Source organism: Pelophylax lessonae, assembly GCF_965119305.1.
Source record: "Pelophylax lessonae genome assembly, chromosome: 7".
Classification (NCBI taxonomy): domain Eukaryota; kingdom Metazoa; phylum Chordata; class Amphibia; order Anura; family Ranidae; genus Pelophylax; species Pelophylax lessonae.
Window position 1 is genome coordinate 17,734,553 of NC_138774.1, and position 13,860 is coordinate 17,748,412.

General features: G+C 49.0%; 1 protein-coding gene across 2 annotated transcripts in view; it reads right to left on the bottom strand.

Annotated features, from left to right (window-relative positions):
* Positions 1–13,860, bottom strand: part of OCRL (OCRL inositol polyphosphate-5-phosphatase) — a 194,325-nt gene that overhangs the window by 74,441 nt on the left and 106,024 nt on the right. For both annotated transcript variants that reach the window (XM_082263610.1, XM_082263609.1), the window contains exons 11-13: positions 13,543–13,730; positions 6,200–6,311; positions 324–433 (exon numbers count right to left, since the gene is read on the bottom strand). In XM_082263610.1, the coding sequence (XP_082119736.1) occupies positions 324–433; positions 6,200–6,311; positions 13,543–13,730 (410 nt within the window). The remainder of the gene's footprint in view (positions 1–323; positions 434–6,199; positions 6,312–13,542; positions 13,731–13,860) is intronic.

A 13,860-nucleotide genomic window follows, 5' to 3' on the forward strand; every position in this document is an offset into this window, starting at 1 on the left:
TTCAGAAAAGCTCCTGCGTCAGCCTCCTACATGAATGAAGGCTTTCTTCCTTCCACCAGTGGCATCCAGCAGAAACATTGCATAGAAGCCTTTCTGCAGGAAATGTCATGCCACTTAGTGTAAAATACACTCGAGCCGGCTCCATCATGTGACATTTCCGGCTATGAAAACATTTATTATTGAGTATAAAGAGCAAGTCGGCAACGGCACCCAATTTAGAAAAAGCATGACCAATCGATTGGCATTGCTAGTGAAAGAATCTCTGCAAAGAAAAGGCTTCTGACTGCCGGTCTGTTGCCCCTCACCAGAGTGAGTCGGTTTACCTTGAATCCCAGCCGTCAGTCTTGGGGTCATATTTGTACGTCGGGATGAAAGTGATCACACCTTCTGTGAAATCTGCGAATACGTTCTTTAGCTCTCTCTGGATGTTAAGCTGCAGGAAATGAGAGACGAACATTATCAGGCCATTAAAACAACACTGGTAGCACAAGGAGGAAAATTAAAGTATGAAAAAAAAAAAAAACTTGAGAGGAGAAGTCCCACTCACCGCACTACCAGGAAAAGCCTATAATCAGTCAAGTGGAAGCAGCCTCAGCCAAGCTCCATCCTAGCCACACCAGCGACGCATTTCGCCAAGCCCAGGTGGTGGGACAAAACATAGTTACATAGTTTGTGAGGTTGAAAAAAAGACATCAGTCCATCCAGTTCAACCTATGATGTGTGTGTGTGTTTGCTGTTAACCGTACATTGTATACCCCTGTATGTTGTGGTCTTTAACCACTTACCGCATACTAACGTAGGTCTACGTCGGTAAACTTTGCGGTAGTGTACCGGGATGATGCCTCTAGCTAGAGGCACCATCCCGGTACGGTGGTTTAGAGCCGACGGTTGGCTTTCCGTCGGTACCGACCGATGCGGCTCGGGAGTCGCTCGATCGGTACCCGGGGGGGCGGGAGGGGACGTCCCCCCCCCCCTCCCGCCGCCTTCCATGGCTTTGCCCGGGGCTCCCGTTCCACCGGGAGCCCCGAGCACCCAGCCGGCACGTCCGCCAGCTGGATGGAGTCCCGATGAATGCCGGAAACGGCATCGATCGGGTCTCCGATGACGTAACCCGGAGGCGGCGTCCATGACGTCACTTCCGGGTTACTGTGCTGCAAAAGGCGGCAAATTTGAAAAACGGCTGTATGCAAAAATGCCGTTTTCGGCGTTTTGCATACAGGGAAGTGTAGTGGAGGGGTCTAGGGTCTTTTAGACCCTCGATCCCTCCATAAAGTGTACCTGTCACTACATATTGGTGTCACAAGGGATGTTTACATTGCTTGTGACAGCAATAAAAGTGATCAGATTTTTTTTTTTTTCTTTAAAACTTTAATAAAGTTAAAAAAATAAATAAAATAAATGGGAAAAAAAAAAAAAAAAAATTTAGCCGCCCCTGTCCCCGTTAGCTCGCGCACAAAAAAAAAACGTATACGGAAGTCGAGCCGCAAATGAAATCGCTGTTCAAACCACACATGTGAGGTATCGCCGCGATCGCCAGAGCGTGAGCAATAATTTAAAAAAAAGAGCTACACTCTAACTCTAAACTGGTAACCGTTAAATAAATTTAAAGAGTCACAGATTGAGATCTCTATTGACCGTAGTTTGTCGCGATCCCACGGGGGGGGGGGGGGGGGCGCAATTTTAAACCGTAACATGTTGGGTATCTATTTACTCGGCGTGACATGTTCTTTCACAATATACAAAAAAAATGGGCTAACTTTACTGTTTAGTATTTTTTAAAATTAGTGAAATGTGATTTTTCAAAAATTTTCCAAAAAAATGGCGCTTTAAAGACCGCTGCGCAAATACCGTGTGATAAAAAATATTACAATGACCGACATTTTATTCTCCAGAGTCTTTGCTAAAAAAATATATATAATGTTTGGGGGTTCTAAGTAGTTTTCTAGGAAAAAATACTGATTCAATCTTGTAAACAAAAAGTGTCCGAAATAGGGCTGGGGCTTAAGTGGTTAAGGTGTCCATCTAATCATTTTTTGAAACTATCGATGCTCCCTGCTGATACGACTGCTTGTGGAAGAGAATTCCACATCCTTACTGCTCTTACAGTAAAGAACCCCCTACGTATTTTAAGGTTAAACCGCCTTTCCTCTAGTTTTAGTGAGTGGCCACGTGTCTTATTGTATTTCCTTTCTCTGAATAGTTTGTTCCTTATGCTCGGGTCACCAGTACAGTATTTGTACATTGATATCATATCCCCCCTCAATCGTCTCTTCTCCAGAGAGAATAAGTTCAGTGCTTGTAGTCTTTCCTCATAGCTGATGTCCTCCATTCCCCTAATTATTTTTGTTGCTCTTCTCTGGACTCTTTCCAGTTCCAGCACATCCTTCCTGAGGACCGGTGCCCAGAACTGGACAGCATACTCCAGATGTGGCCGGACCAGAGTCTTGTAGAGTGGAAGAATAATCTGGAGTGAATCCCCTTTTTTATTCTATTGGCTTTGCTTGCAGCGGCTTGGCATTGCATGCCTCTGCCAAGCCTGTTGTCCACTAATACCCCCAGGTCCTTTTCCATCCTAGACTCACCCAGAGGTTTCCCCCCTAATGAGTAGCTTGCTTTCGTGTTCCTAAAAACAAGTCAGTATCAAGGCTAGGACGGAGCTTAGCTGAGCCTGCTTCCACTTGACTGATCATCGGGTTTTCCTGGTAGTGCGGTGATTGGGACTTCTCCTCTCCAGTTGTACACTTTTCGAGTCAGGACAGACTTTTTTCCCGCGCCAGCATCCATGGTTGCGAGTCCACCGGACTTGGAGAAATGGAACCAGAGCGGTAACCTTCCATCTTCTTATACAAGTTTACAAAAACAAACTTTTTATTTTAATTTTTAGTAGAGTAGGGAATGGTAAAGTGACATCACTTTTTTCCATCTGTGTTCCATTGAGGAGATTTTCCTTCACTACCCATCCTGCAGACTCAACAGCAGACTTCTCCAGTGTGAGGGAAATCCCCTTTTAGACAATTGTCACTCAAGGTTGAAAAGGTGATTATAGGATGGATATCTGGTTTATTATTCCTGATTTAAAACAGTACTCTCTTTTTTTTTTCTATTAGAAAATAGACCCAAATCCACAGCACCGCTCGAGACCCGCTGCTCATATGCTGCACGGATAATTCGGGTGCCAGCTCCTGCAGCCCATTTCTGCTATCCATTCATCCAGAAATCAAAAGGAGAAGAGCAATCCAGTGACCAGCGTGCCCTCCATCAATGCAGTGACCAGCGTGCCCCCCATCAATGCAGTGACCAGCGTGCCCCCCATCAATACAGTGACCAGCGTGCCCCCCATCAATACAGTGACCAGCGTGCCCCCCATCAATGCAGTGACCAGCGTGCCCCCCATCAATGCAGTGACCAGCGTGCCCTCCATCAATGCAATGACCAGCGTGCCCCCCATCAATACAGTGACCAGCGTGCCCCCCATCAATACAGTGACCAGCGTGCCCCCCATCAATACAGTGACCAGCGTGCCCCCCATCAATACAGTGACCAGCGTGCCCCCCATCAATACAGTGACCAGCGTGCCCCCCATCAATGTAGTGACCAGCGTGCACCCCATCAATGCAGTGACCAGCGTGCCCCCCCATCAATGCAGTGACCAGCGTGCCCCCCATCAATGCAGTGACCAGCGTGCCCCCCATCAATGCAGTGACCAGCGTGCCCCCCATCAATGCAGTGACCAGCTTGCCCCCCCCATCAAAGCAGTGACCAGCGTGCCCTCCATCAATGCAGTGACCAGCGTGCCCTCCATCAATGCAGTGACCAGCGTGCCCCCCATCAATGCAGTGACCAGCGTGCCCCCCATCAATGCAGTGACCAGCGTGCCCCCCACCAATGCAGTGACCAGCGTGCCCCCCATCAATGTAGTGACCAGCATGGCCCCCATCAATGTAGTGACCAGCATGGCCCCCATCAATGTACCATCAATGTAGTGACCAGCATGGCCCCCATCAATGTAGTGACCAGCATGGCCCCCATCAATGTAGTGACCAGTATGGCCCCCATCAATGTAGTGACCAGCATGGCCCCCATCAATGTAGTGACCAGCATGGCCCCCATCAATGTAGTGACCAGCATGCCGTGTCCCCTTCAATGCAGAGAGACTTACCTAAGGTAGAAGAACACAGCCTGACATCTGTCCCACATGTTCAGTCTGCCCTGCAGCTAATTCTATTGACCGAGCGGTGAGCGCGGCACAGCGAACCAATCACGTTGCGAGTAGCGGCACAGCGAACCAATCAGGTGTGCAGGCACGCGTGATTGGTTAGCTGTGCGGCTGCTCACGGAGCGCTGCTCACCGCTCAGTCAGGAGAACTAGCTGCGGGCAGGCAGACTGAACATGTGGGACGGATGTGGGGCTGTGTTCTGCTACCTTCTACCACCACTGAGTATCGTATGTTCAGCGATGTGACTATCGCCCACGCACGCAGCACGATAGTCGATATCACATCGACTATCGTTCAGCCCTATCAGGCAATGCTTCTTGTGAAAAGCAAACCCAGAACTGGTGTGTGTTTTTTATAGGGCAGGACAGCTGTAACCAACACCTCCAATCTCATCTCATTGATTGGACTCCAGTTGGCTGACATCTCACTCCAATTAGCTCTTGGAGATGTCATTAGTCCAGGGAATCACATACTTTTTCCACCTGCACTGTGAATGTTTACATGGTGTGTTCAATAAAAACATGGCAACATTTCATTCTTTGTGTGTTATTAGTTTAAGCAGACTGTGATTGTCTATTGTTGTGACTTAGATGATGATCAGATGACATTTTATGACCAATTTGTGCAGAAATCCATATCATTCCAAAGGGTTCACATACTTTTTCTTGCAGCTGTATTTACTAATGCTAGCCACATAAGGATTTAACCACTTTACCTCCGCTCACATGGAGGCTACTGCGGCACTTTGCCACGATCCCGTCCAGCGACGTAGACCTACGTCGCTGGACTCCTCCCCCTGTAATGTGTTCATTCACAGCGGGAGTCGGGCCAGGGGAGGAGCAGCGGCGATCGCCGCTGCTCTTACCCGATCGTCGGGGATCGAGTCTGGAGATCCGCCCGCTGTGTGTAAACAGAGCGGGCGGATCTCCTAAGTGACAGATCGGAGTGTTCAGCATAGCTGGACATCCGATCTGTCCCTGTCTCACAAAGTCACCTCCCCCCCCCCCACACGTCAGTAAGCACCAGGCATACATTAACCCCTCCCTCTCCAATAAAATTAACCCCTTCACTGCCAGTGTCATTTTTACAGTAACAGTGCATATATATAGCACTGATTACTGCAGTAATGTCACTGGTACCCCCAAAAGTGTCAAAAATGTCAGTCAAGGGTCCGATCTGTCAGCCCCAATGTCGCAGTCCCGCAAAAAAAAAAAAAAAAAAAAAAAATCGCAGATCGCCGCCATTACACGTTAAAAAAAAAAACACCAAAAATGACAGAAATCTTTCCCGTAGTTAGTAAACGCAATAACTTTTGCGCAAACCAATCAAAATACGCTTATCATGATTTTTTTTACCAAACATAGGTAGCAGAAAACAAATTGGCCAAAAATTTTAAAAAAATTTGATTTTTACATTTTTTTGGGGGGAATTTCAAATATTGTTATTTTTTTCAAAATAAACGCTCTTTTTTTGTTTATAGCGCAAAAAGTAAAAATCGCACAGGTGATCAAATACCACCAAAAGAAAGCTCTGTTTGTGGGAAAAAAAGGACGTAAATTTCGTTTGGGTACGGCGTCGCACGACCGCGCAATTGTCAGTTAAAGTCGCACAGCGCCGAATCGCAAAAAGTGGCCCAGACGTAAGACAGCAAAATCCTCCGGTGGTAAAGTGGTTAAAATAGTCATTACTGATTGAGAGGGTGAAGTTCAGCTTTAAGGAAGCTGCATGAGTTTCTGATGGTTGATGACTTCATCTGTTTGGGATTCAGATGTCTGAACTGCACCCAGATGAACTGACATGATGAGTGTTTCCTATTTTTATACACATCTGAAGAGCCAATCATAACACGACTCTAAATGGTCCGTTTCCTTATTTTAATAACAGCCCTTTCACAGCAGCCTTCTAAAGGCACACTGCTGACCTGGCTGCAGAATTATACTTTTTTCTATCTTGCAATAAAAGATAAATGCATTTTTATTTACCTGATCGAACCGCAGCAGAGTGTTAATGTCGTTTTTAGCAATCATGGTCTTTACTTCCATGGCGTCGTATTTACAAAGCCTGTAGTTCAAGTCTCCTAACCAAATCACCGCGCTGTGAGCAAAAGTAAGGACAGAACTGTGTTACTTCCCAACACCAAAGCTTACCACTGCTAAGAAAGTGTTTATATACAGTGGGTACGGAAAGTATTCAGACCCCCCTTAAATTTTTCACTCTTTGATATATAGCAGCCATTTGCTAAAATCATTTAAGTTCATTCTTCTTCCTCATGAATGTACACATAGCACCCCATACTGACAGAAAAACACAGAATTGTTGACATTGTTGCAGATTTATTAAAAAAGAAAAACTGAAATATCACATGGTCCTAAGTATTCAGACCCTTTGCTCAGTATTTAGTAGAAGCCCCCTTTTGATCTAATACAGCCAGGAGTCTTTTTGGGAAAGATGCAACAAGTCTTTCACACCTGGATTTTGGGGATCCTCTGCCATTCCTCCTTGCAGATCCTCTCCAGTTCTGTCAGGTTGGATGGTAAACGTTGGTGGACAGCCATTTTTAGGTCTCTCCAGAGATGCTCAATTGGGTTTAAGTCAGGGCTCTGGCTGGGCCATTCAAGAACAGTCACGGAGTTGTTGTGAAGCCACTCCTTCGTTATTTTAGCTGTGTTCTTAGGTTCATTGTCTTGTTGGAAGGTAAACCTTCGGCCCAGTCTGAGGTCCAGAGCACTCTGGAGAAGGTTTTTTGTCCAGGATATCCCTGTACTTGGCCGCATTCATCTTTCCCTCGATTGCAACCAGTCGTCCTGTCCCTGCAGCTGAAAAACACCCCCACAGCATGATGCTGCCACCACCATGCTTCACTGTTGGGACTGTATTGGACAGGTGATGAGCAGTGCCTGGTTTTCTCCACACATACCGCTTAGAATTAAGGCCAAAAAGTTCTATTTTGGTCTCATCAGACCAGAGAATCTTATTTCTCACCATCTTGGAGTCCTTCAGGTGTTTTTTTAGCAAACTCCATGCGGGCTTTCATGTGTCTTACACTGAGGAGAGGCTTCCGTCGGGCCACTCTGCCATAAAGCCCCGACTGGTGGAGGGCTGCAGTGATGGTTGACTTTCTACAACTTTCTCCCACCTCCTGACTGCATCTCTGGAGCTCAGCCACAGTGATCTTTGGGTTCTTCTTTACCTCTCTCACCAAGGCTCTTCTCCCCCGATAGCTCAGTTTGGCCGGACGGCCAGCTCTAGGAAGGGTTCTGGTCGTCCCAAACGTCTTCCATTTGAGGATTATGGAGGCCACTGTGCTCTTAGGAACCTTAAGTGCAGCAGAAATCTTTTTGTAACCTTGGCCAGATCTGTGCCTTGCCACAATTCTGTCTCTGAGCTCTTCAGGCAGTTCCTTTGACCTCATGATTCTCATTTGCTCTGACATGCATTGTGATCTGGAAGGTCTTATATAGACAGGTGTGTGGCTTTCCTAATCAAGTCCAATCAGTATAATCAAACACAGCAGGACTCAAATGAAGGTGTAGAACCATCTCAAGGATGATCAGAAGAAATGGAAAGCACCTGAGTTAAATATATGAGTGTCACAGCAAAGGGTCTGAATACTTAGGACCATGTGGTATTTCAGTTTTTCTTTTTTAATAAATCTGCAACAATGTCAACAATTCTGTGTTTTTCTGTCAGTATGGGGTGCTATGTGTACATTCATGAGGAAGAAGAATGAACTTAAATGATTTAAGCAAATGGCTGCAATATAACAAAGAGTGAAAAATTTAAGGGGGTCTGAATACTTTCCGTACCCACTGTATAGGAGTCTACAGAGCAAAAGGTACAGAAAAGATCTCTAAAATGTCTTTAGAAATCCTCACAATGAAAGATAAAGGAAAAAATGTTTGAAGAATAATTTGTCTTATCATATGAAGCCAATCCCAACTTTGGATTCTGCTTGCCCAGCGATTACAATTCAAAATACTAACAAATAAACCACCCAAAACTCCATCCTGGGATACATCACTGAGCTTGTCTCCAAATACCATCCAAATCCTCCTCTTTGCTCCTCCTCCCCTGCTCATTAGTTCCCTCATCACCTCCTCCCATGCTGCTCCCTAGTTCTCTCATCATCTCCACTCATGCTGCTCTCTAGTTTCCTCATCACCCCTCCTCCCATGCTGCTCTCTAGTTCACTCATCACCTCCTCCCATGCTGCTCCCTCGTTCACTCATCGCCTCCTCCCATGCTGCTCCCTCGTTCACTCATCACCTCCTCCCATGCTGCTCCCTCGTTCACTCATCACCTCCTCCCATGCTGCTCCCTCGTTCACTCATCACCTCCTCCCATGCTGCTCCCTCGTTCACTCATCACCTCCTCCCATGCTGCTCCCTAGTTCCCTCATCACCTCCTCCCATGCTGCTCTCTAGTTCCCTCATCGCCTCCTCCCATGCTGCTCTCTAGTTCCCTCATCACCCCTCCTCCCATGCTGCTTCCTAGTTCCCTCATCACCTCCTCCCATGCTGCTCCCTAATTCTCTCATCACCTCCTCCCATGCAGCTCTCTAGTTCCCTCATCGCCTCCTCTCAGGTTGCTCCCTAGTTCCCTCATCGCCTCCTCCCATGCAGCTCTCTAGTTCCCTCATCGCCTCCTCTCAGGCTGCTCCCTAGTTCCCTCATCACCTCCTCCCATGCTGCTCTCTAGTTCCCTCATCGCCTCCTCCCATGCTGCTTCCTAGTTCCCTCATCACCTCCTCCCATGCAGCTCCCTAGTTCCCTCATCGCCTCCTCCCATGCTGCTCTCTAGTTCCCTCATCGCCTCCTCCCATGCTGCTCTCTAGTTCCCTCATCGCCTCCTCCAATGCTGCTCTCTAGGTCCCTCATCACCTCCTCCCATGCTGCTTCCTAGTTCCCTCATCACCTCCTCCCATGCTGCTCCCTAATTCCATCACCTCCTCCCATGCTGCTCGCTAGTTCCCTCATTGCCTCCTCTCAGGCTGCTCCCTAGTTCCCTCATCACCTCCTCCCATGCTGCTCTCTAGTTCCCTCGTCGCCTCCTCCCATGCTGCTCTCTAGTTCCCTCATCACCTCCTCGCATGCTGCTTCCTAGTTCCCTCATCGCCTCCTCCCAGGTTGCTCCCTAGTTCCCTCATCAACTCCTCTCAGGTTGCTCCCTAGTTCCCTCATCGCCTCCTCCCATGCTGCTCTCTAGTTCCCTCATCACCTCCTCCCATGCTGCTCTCTAGTTCCCTCATCGCCTCCTCCCATGCTGCTTCCTAGTTCCCTCATCACCTCCTCCCATGCTGCTCCCTAATTCTCTCATCACCTCCTCCCATGCAGCACTCTAGTTCCCTCATCGCCTCCTCTCAGGTTGCTCCCTAGTTCCCTCATCGCCTCCTCCCATGCAGCTCTCTAGTTCCCTCATCGCCTCCTCTCAGGCTGCTCCCTAGATCCCTCATCACCTCCTCCCATGCTGCTCTCTAGTTCCCTCATCGCCTCCTCCCATGCTGCTTCCTAGTTCCCTCATCACCTCCTCCCATGCTGCTCCCTAATTCTCTCATCACCTCCTCCCATGCAGCTCCCTAGTTCCCTCATCGCCTCCTCCCATGCTGCTCTCTAGGTCCCTCATCACCTCCTCCCATGCTGCTTCCTAGTTCCCTCATCGCCTCCTCCCATGCTGCTTCCTAGTTCCCTCATCGCCTCCTCCCATGCAGCTCTCTAGTTCCCTCATCGCCTCCTCTCAGGCTGCTCCCTAGTTCCCTCATCACCTCCTCCCATGCTGCTCTCTAGTTCCCTCATCGCCTCCTCCCATGCTGCTTCCTAGTTCCCTCATCACCTCCTCCCATGCTGCTCCCTAATTCTCTCATCACCTCCTCCCATGCAGCTCCCTAGTTCCCTCATCGCCTCCTCCCATGCTGCTCTCTAGTTCCCTCATCGCCTCCTCCCATGCTGCTCTCTAGTTCCCTCATCGCCTCCTCCCATGCTGCTCTCTAGGTCCCTCATCACCTCCTCCCATGCTGCTTCCTAGTTCCCTCATCACCTCCTCCCATGCTGCTCCCTAATTCCATCACCTCCTTCCATGCTGCTCGCTAGTTCCCTCATTGCCTCCTCTCAGGCTGCTCCCTAGTTCCCTCATCACCTCCTCCCATGCTGCTCTCTAGTTCCCTCATCGCCTCCTCCCATGCTGCTCTCTAGTTCCCTCATCGCCTCCTCGCATGCTGCTTCCTAGTTCCCTCATCGCCTCCTCCCATGCTGCTCTCTAGTTCCCTCATCGCCTCCTCCCATGCTGCTCTCTAGGTCCCTCATCACCTCTTCCCATGCTGCTTCCTAGTTCCCTCATCACCTCCTCCCATGCTGCTCCCTAATTCCATCACCTCCTCCCATGCTGCTCGCTAGTTCCCTCATTGCCTCCTCTCAGGCTGCTCCCTAGTTCCCTCATCGCCTCCTCCCATGCTGCTCTCTAGTTCCCTCATCACCTCCTCCCATGCTGCTCTCTAGTTCCCTCATCACCTCCTCCCATGCTGCTCTCTAGTTCCCTCATCGCCTCCTCCCATGCTGCTTCCTAGTTCCCTCATCACCTCCTCCCATGCTGCTCCCTAATTCTCTCATCACCTCCTCCCATGCAGCACTCTAGTTCCCTCATCGCCTCCTCTCAGGTTGCTCCCTAGTTCCCTCATCGCCTCCTCCCATGCAGCTCTCTAGTTCCCTCATCGCCTCCTCTCAGGCTGCTCCCTAGTTCCCTCATCACCTCCTCCCATGCTGCTCTCTAGTTCCATCATCGCCTCCTCCCATGCTGCTTCCTAGTTCCCTCATCACCTCCTCCCATGCTGCTCCCTAGTTCCCTCATCACCTCCTCCCATGCAGCTCCCTAGTTCCCTCATCGCCTCCTCCCATGCTGCTCTCTAGTTCCCTCATCGCCTCCTCCCATGCTGCTCTCTAGGTCCCTCATCACCTCCTCCCATGCTGCTTCCTAGTTCCCTCATCACCTCCTCCCATGCTGCTCCCTAATTCCATCACCTCCTCCCATGCTGCTCGCTAGTTCCCTCATTGCCTCCTCTCAGGCTGCTCCCTAGTTCCCTCATCACCTCCTCCCATGCTGCTCTCTAGTTCCCTCGTCGCCTCCTCCCATGCTGCTCTCTAGTTCCCTCATCGCCTCCTCGCATGCTGCTTCCTAGTTCCCTCATCGCCTCCTCCCAGGTTGCTCCCTAGTTCCCTCATCAACTCCTCTCATGCTGCTCCCTAGTTCCCTCATCACCCCTCCCATGCTGCTCCCTAATTCCCTCATCACCTCCTTCCATGCTGCTCGCTAGTTCCCTCATCACCTCCTACCATGCAGCTTCCTCGTTCCCTCATCACCTCCTCCCATGCTGCTCTCTAGTTCCCTCATCGCCTCCTCCCAGGCTGCTCTCTAGTTCCCTCATCACCTCCTCCCATGCTGCTCGCTAGTTACCTCATCACCTCCTCCGCTGTTCCCTATTTCCCTCATCACCTCCTACCATGCTGTTCCCTAGTTCCCTCATCACCCCCTTCAATGCTGCTCCCTAGTTCCCTCATCACCTCCTCCCATGCTGCTCGCTAGTTTACTCATCACCTCCTCCCATGCTGCTCCCTGGTTCCCTCATCACCTCCTTCCATGCTGCTTGCTAGTTCCCTCATCACTATTCCCATGTTGCTTGCTAGTTCCCTCATCACCTACTCCCATGTGGCTTGCTAGTTTACTCATCACCTCCTCCCATGCTGCTCTCTAGTTCCCTCATCACCTCCTCCCTAGTTCTCTCATTACCTCCTCACATGCTGCTCCCTAGTTCCCTCATCACCTCCTCCCATGCTGCTCACTAGTTACCTCATCACCTCCTCCCATGCTGCTCGCTAGTTACCTCATCACCTCCTCCGCTGTTCCCTAGTTCCTTCATCACCGCTTCCCATGCTGTTCCCTAGTTCCCTCATAGCCTCCTCCCAGGCTGCTCCCTAGTTCTCTCATCACCTCCTCACATGCTGCTCCCTAGTTCCCTCATCACCCATCCCATGCTGCTCCCTAATTCTCTCATCACCTCCTCCCATGCTGCTCGCTAGTTTACTCATCACCTCCTCACATGCTGCTCCCTAGTTCCCTCATCACCCATCCCATGCTGCTCCCTAGTTCCCTCATCACCTCCTTCCATGCTGCTCGCTAGTTCTCTCATTACCTCCTCACATGCTGCTCCCTCGTTCCCTCATCACCTCCTCCCATGCTGCTCGCTAGTTCCCTCATCACCTCCTCCGCTGTTCCCTAGTTCCCTCATCACCTCCTACCATGCTGTTCCCTAGTTCCCTCATCACCCCCTTCAATGCTGCTCCCTAGTTCTCTCATCACCTCTTTCAATGCTGCTCCCTAGTTCCCTCATCACCTCCTCCGCTGTTCCCTAGTTCCCTCATCACCCCCTTCAATGCTGCTCCCTAGTTCTCTCATCACCTCTTTCAATGCTGCTCCCTAGTTCCCTCATCACCTCCTCCCATGCTGCTCGCTAGTTCCCTCATCACCTCCTCCCACGCTGTTCCCTAGTTCCCTCATCACCCCCTTCAATGCTGCTCCCTAGTTCTCTCATCACCTCCTTCCATGCTACTATCTAGGTCCCTAGTCACCTCCTCACATGCTGCTTTCTAGTTCCCTCATCACCTCCTTCCATGCTACTATCTAGGTCCCTAGTCACCTCCTCACATGCTGCTTTCTAGTTCCCTCATCACCTCCTTCCATGCTACTATCTAGGTCCCTTCAAAGGAAAGAATGAACGGGGCCATGTATCGTGAGATTTTGAGTGAAAACCTCCTTCCTTTAGCAAAGGCATTCAAGATGCAACGTGGCTGGGTCTTTCAGCATGACAATGATCCCCCACAATGTGTGAAAACCTTGTGAAGAAAAAGTTTGACCTCCGTCATTGCCAACAAAGGGTATTTAACAAAATATTGAGATGAACTTTTGTTATTGACCAAATACTTATTTTCCACCATAAATTGCAAATAAATTCTTTAAAAAATCAGACAATGTGATTTTCTGGATTTTTTTTTCTCTCTCATAGTTGAAGTGTACCTATGATGAAAATTACAGGCTTCTCTCATATTTTTAAGTGGTAGAACTTGCACAATTAGTGGCTGACTAAATACTTTTTTGCCCAACTATATGTATTATAGCAGAAGGTAGAAAATTTTTTTTTTTTCAAAATTGTCAGCCTTTTTTTTTTCTGTTTTAGAGCAAAAATCTAACGTGTAAAGTGACCGATTCGATAAAAAGATGACAGATAAGACAATATTTCCATGGCTGAACTTCACAAGGGCTGGCACAAGAAAGAACTTACTCGTGTTTCATGATATTTGGAGTGGGGGCATTCTGGTCTGGCAAGGAGAAGTTAAGCCGTGCGCAGATATCCTTATAATCTTGATTGCGTCTCTCAAAATCTTCCACGTGTGCCGCCAAGTGAGAGTTCACAAAACAGAAGGATGTATTGTGGAAGATGAACCTGACAGCCACGCCTCCCTTGTTACCCTAAAGAGGGAGGAACGAGACACACGTTATACAGTGACACATGCCGGGGGGTATATTCTTGAAGTGCAACAGCATTTAAAAAAAAACACTAATAAGATACTAAGTAACTACTCCTCACATCCTTTTTTTT